Genomic DNA, 1,471 nt, shown 5'->3' on the forward strand with positions numbered 1-1,471 from the left:
TTAGCAGGCCTTGAGGGTGGAGTACTTGCAAGCGGAGCTGGCGCCGGTGCCTTTTGGAAATTCGTTAGCTTGAAATTCGATTTGTAGATGCGCGATTGTCATGACTTACGGAGCTTCTTGGGCTCGTTGCCGGGGGTGGTGCCCTGGAACTCGGTGCAGATCTCCTTGACGGAGGTGGCGCAGGTGCCAGTGATGGTGGAGGTGTCACCCTTGTTGGAGTTGATGCCGGTGAGCATCTTGCCGTTGTAGGCCTTGACGTTCTTGACGACGACGGAGCGCTTGCCCATGGTCTTGCAGTTACCGCACGAGCGGTACAGCTTGCCGAAGTCGACAACGGTGAAGCCGTCGATGGTGACGGTGCCGAGACCGTTGTGCTGGATGACCTTGTCGGAGGCGCCGCGGGCACCACTGTGATGGGAAGTCAGTACACTTTGCTCCTGAGCTTGTCGGAGCCGAACTAGGAATCACTTACCCGCCAATGACGCTGGCGTTGCCGTCACCCTTCAGGGAGAGAGCGTCCTCGCAGACAGCGGTCCACCAGACGTTCTGGATGGTGCAGGAGCCCTGGCAGTGGACACCCTCGATCTGGTCGGCACCGATGATGGCGTTCTTGAGGGTGGCGCCGTTGGCGAGGATGAAGACGGCGTCCTTGTCGCCACCCTCAGCCTGGCCAGTGCACTTGACGCCACGGCCGTAGGTCTTGAGACCACCGTCGAAGGTGCCAGAGACCTTCTGGGCGGCCTTGTAGGTGACGGTTCCCTTGGAGGCGGGGATGGGGAAGGAAGCACGCTTCTCGATGGCGCCGAAGTTGTTGGGGCTGGACTCGGAGCCGGGGGCGGCGAAGGCAGCGGTGGCCGAGATGGCGGCGATGACAGCGGAGAACTTCATTTTGAGATTTGGTTGGTTTAGAAAACACGTAGAGTTGGAAGAGTTGGATGTGTGTTGTAAAAAAAAAATGAATGAATAACCACCAGGGTTAAAGAATGTGAGTAGTTGGATTGGTAAAGAGAGACTGTAGCGGAAGATGCTGATGAAAGTGATGAGGAATAGAAAGAGAGACGATCGATGATGGGGGGGATGTCGCGACCTTCTTATATCTTTCGATGCCGGGCAGAATCTTGTCGTATCTTCTGCCCCTTCTCCATTCAACATACCTTCTTTTCCCCCCTTCCCTTCCCTTCCCGCAGCAATCATCCTGATCATGCGTCCCCCATCACATTGCCAAGACTTGGGTGGTGGGCCTGCCCTGGTAGTCGAGTACAGTAGTTCACATTGATACAGATACACAAGCTTTTGGCCACAGCCGGGATACGCTGAGGGCTCGTCCAGAACCCGCAGTCCACAGGTCTGGCCTTGCTCTGGCCGAGCTCACAGTGCTCAGTTGACGAGGGCGGGTGTGTGTGTTTGTGTGTTAGGGGGGAGGATCATTTCGGGCAATGCCTCTCCACCCTGTTCATAAGATCCACCTCGA

General features: G+C 56.6%; 1 protein-coding gene across 1 annotated transcript; it reads right to left on the minus strand.

The window, feature by feature from the left end:
* On the minus strand, window positions 1–1,203 carry CH63R_12598 (Pectate lyase E; the record flags this gene model as incomplete). The annotated part of the gene is made up of 3 exons (XM_018307572.1): window positions 1–50; window positions 110–408; window positions 473–1,203. The coding sequence occupies 3 exons, from the start codon at window positions 1,201–1,203 to the stop codon at window positions 1–3; spliced, it is 1,080 nt and encodes a 359-aa protein (XP_018151989.1).
* Between the last annotated feature and the right edge of the window lie 268 nt (window positions 1,204–1,471).

The sequence above is a fragment of the Colletotrichum higginsianum genome, chromosome 9 (genome assembly GCF_001672515.1).
Source record: "Colletotrichum higginsianum IMI 349063 chromosome 9, whole genome shotgun sequence".
NCBI lineage: Eukaryota > Fungi > Ascomycota > Sordariomycetes > Glomerellales > Glomerellaceae > Colletotrichum > Colletotrichum higginsianum.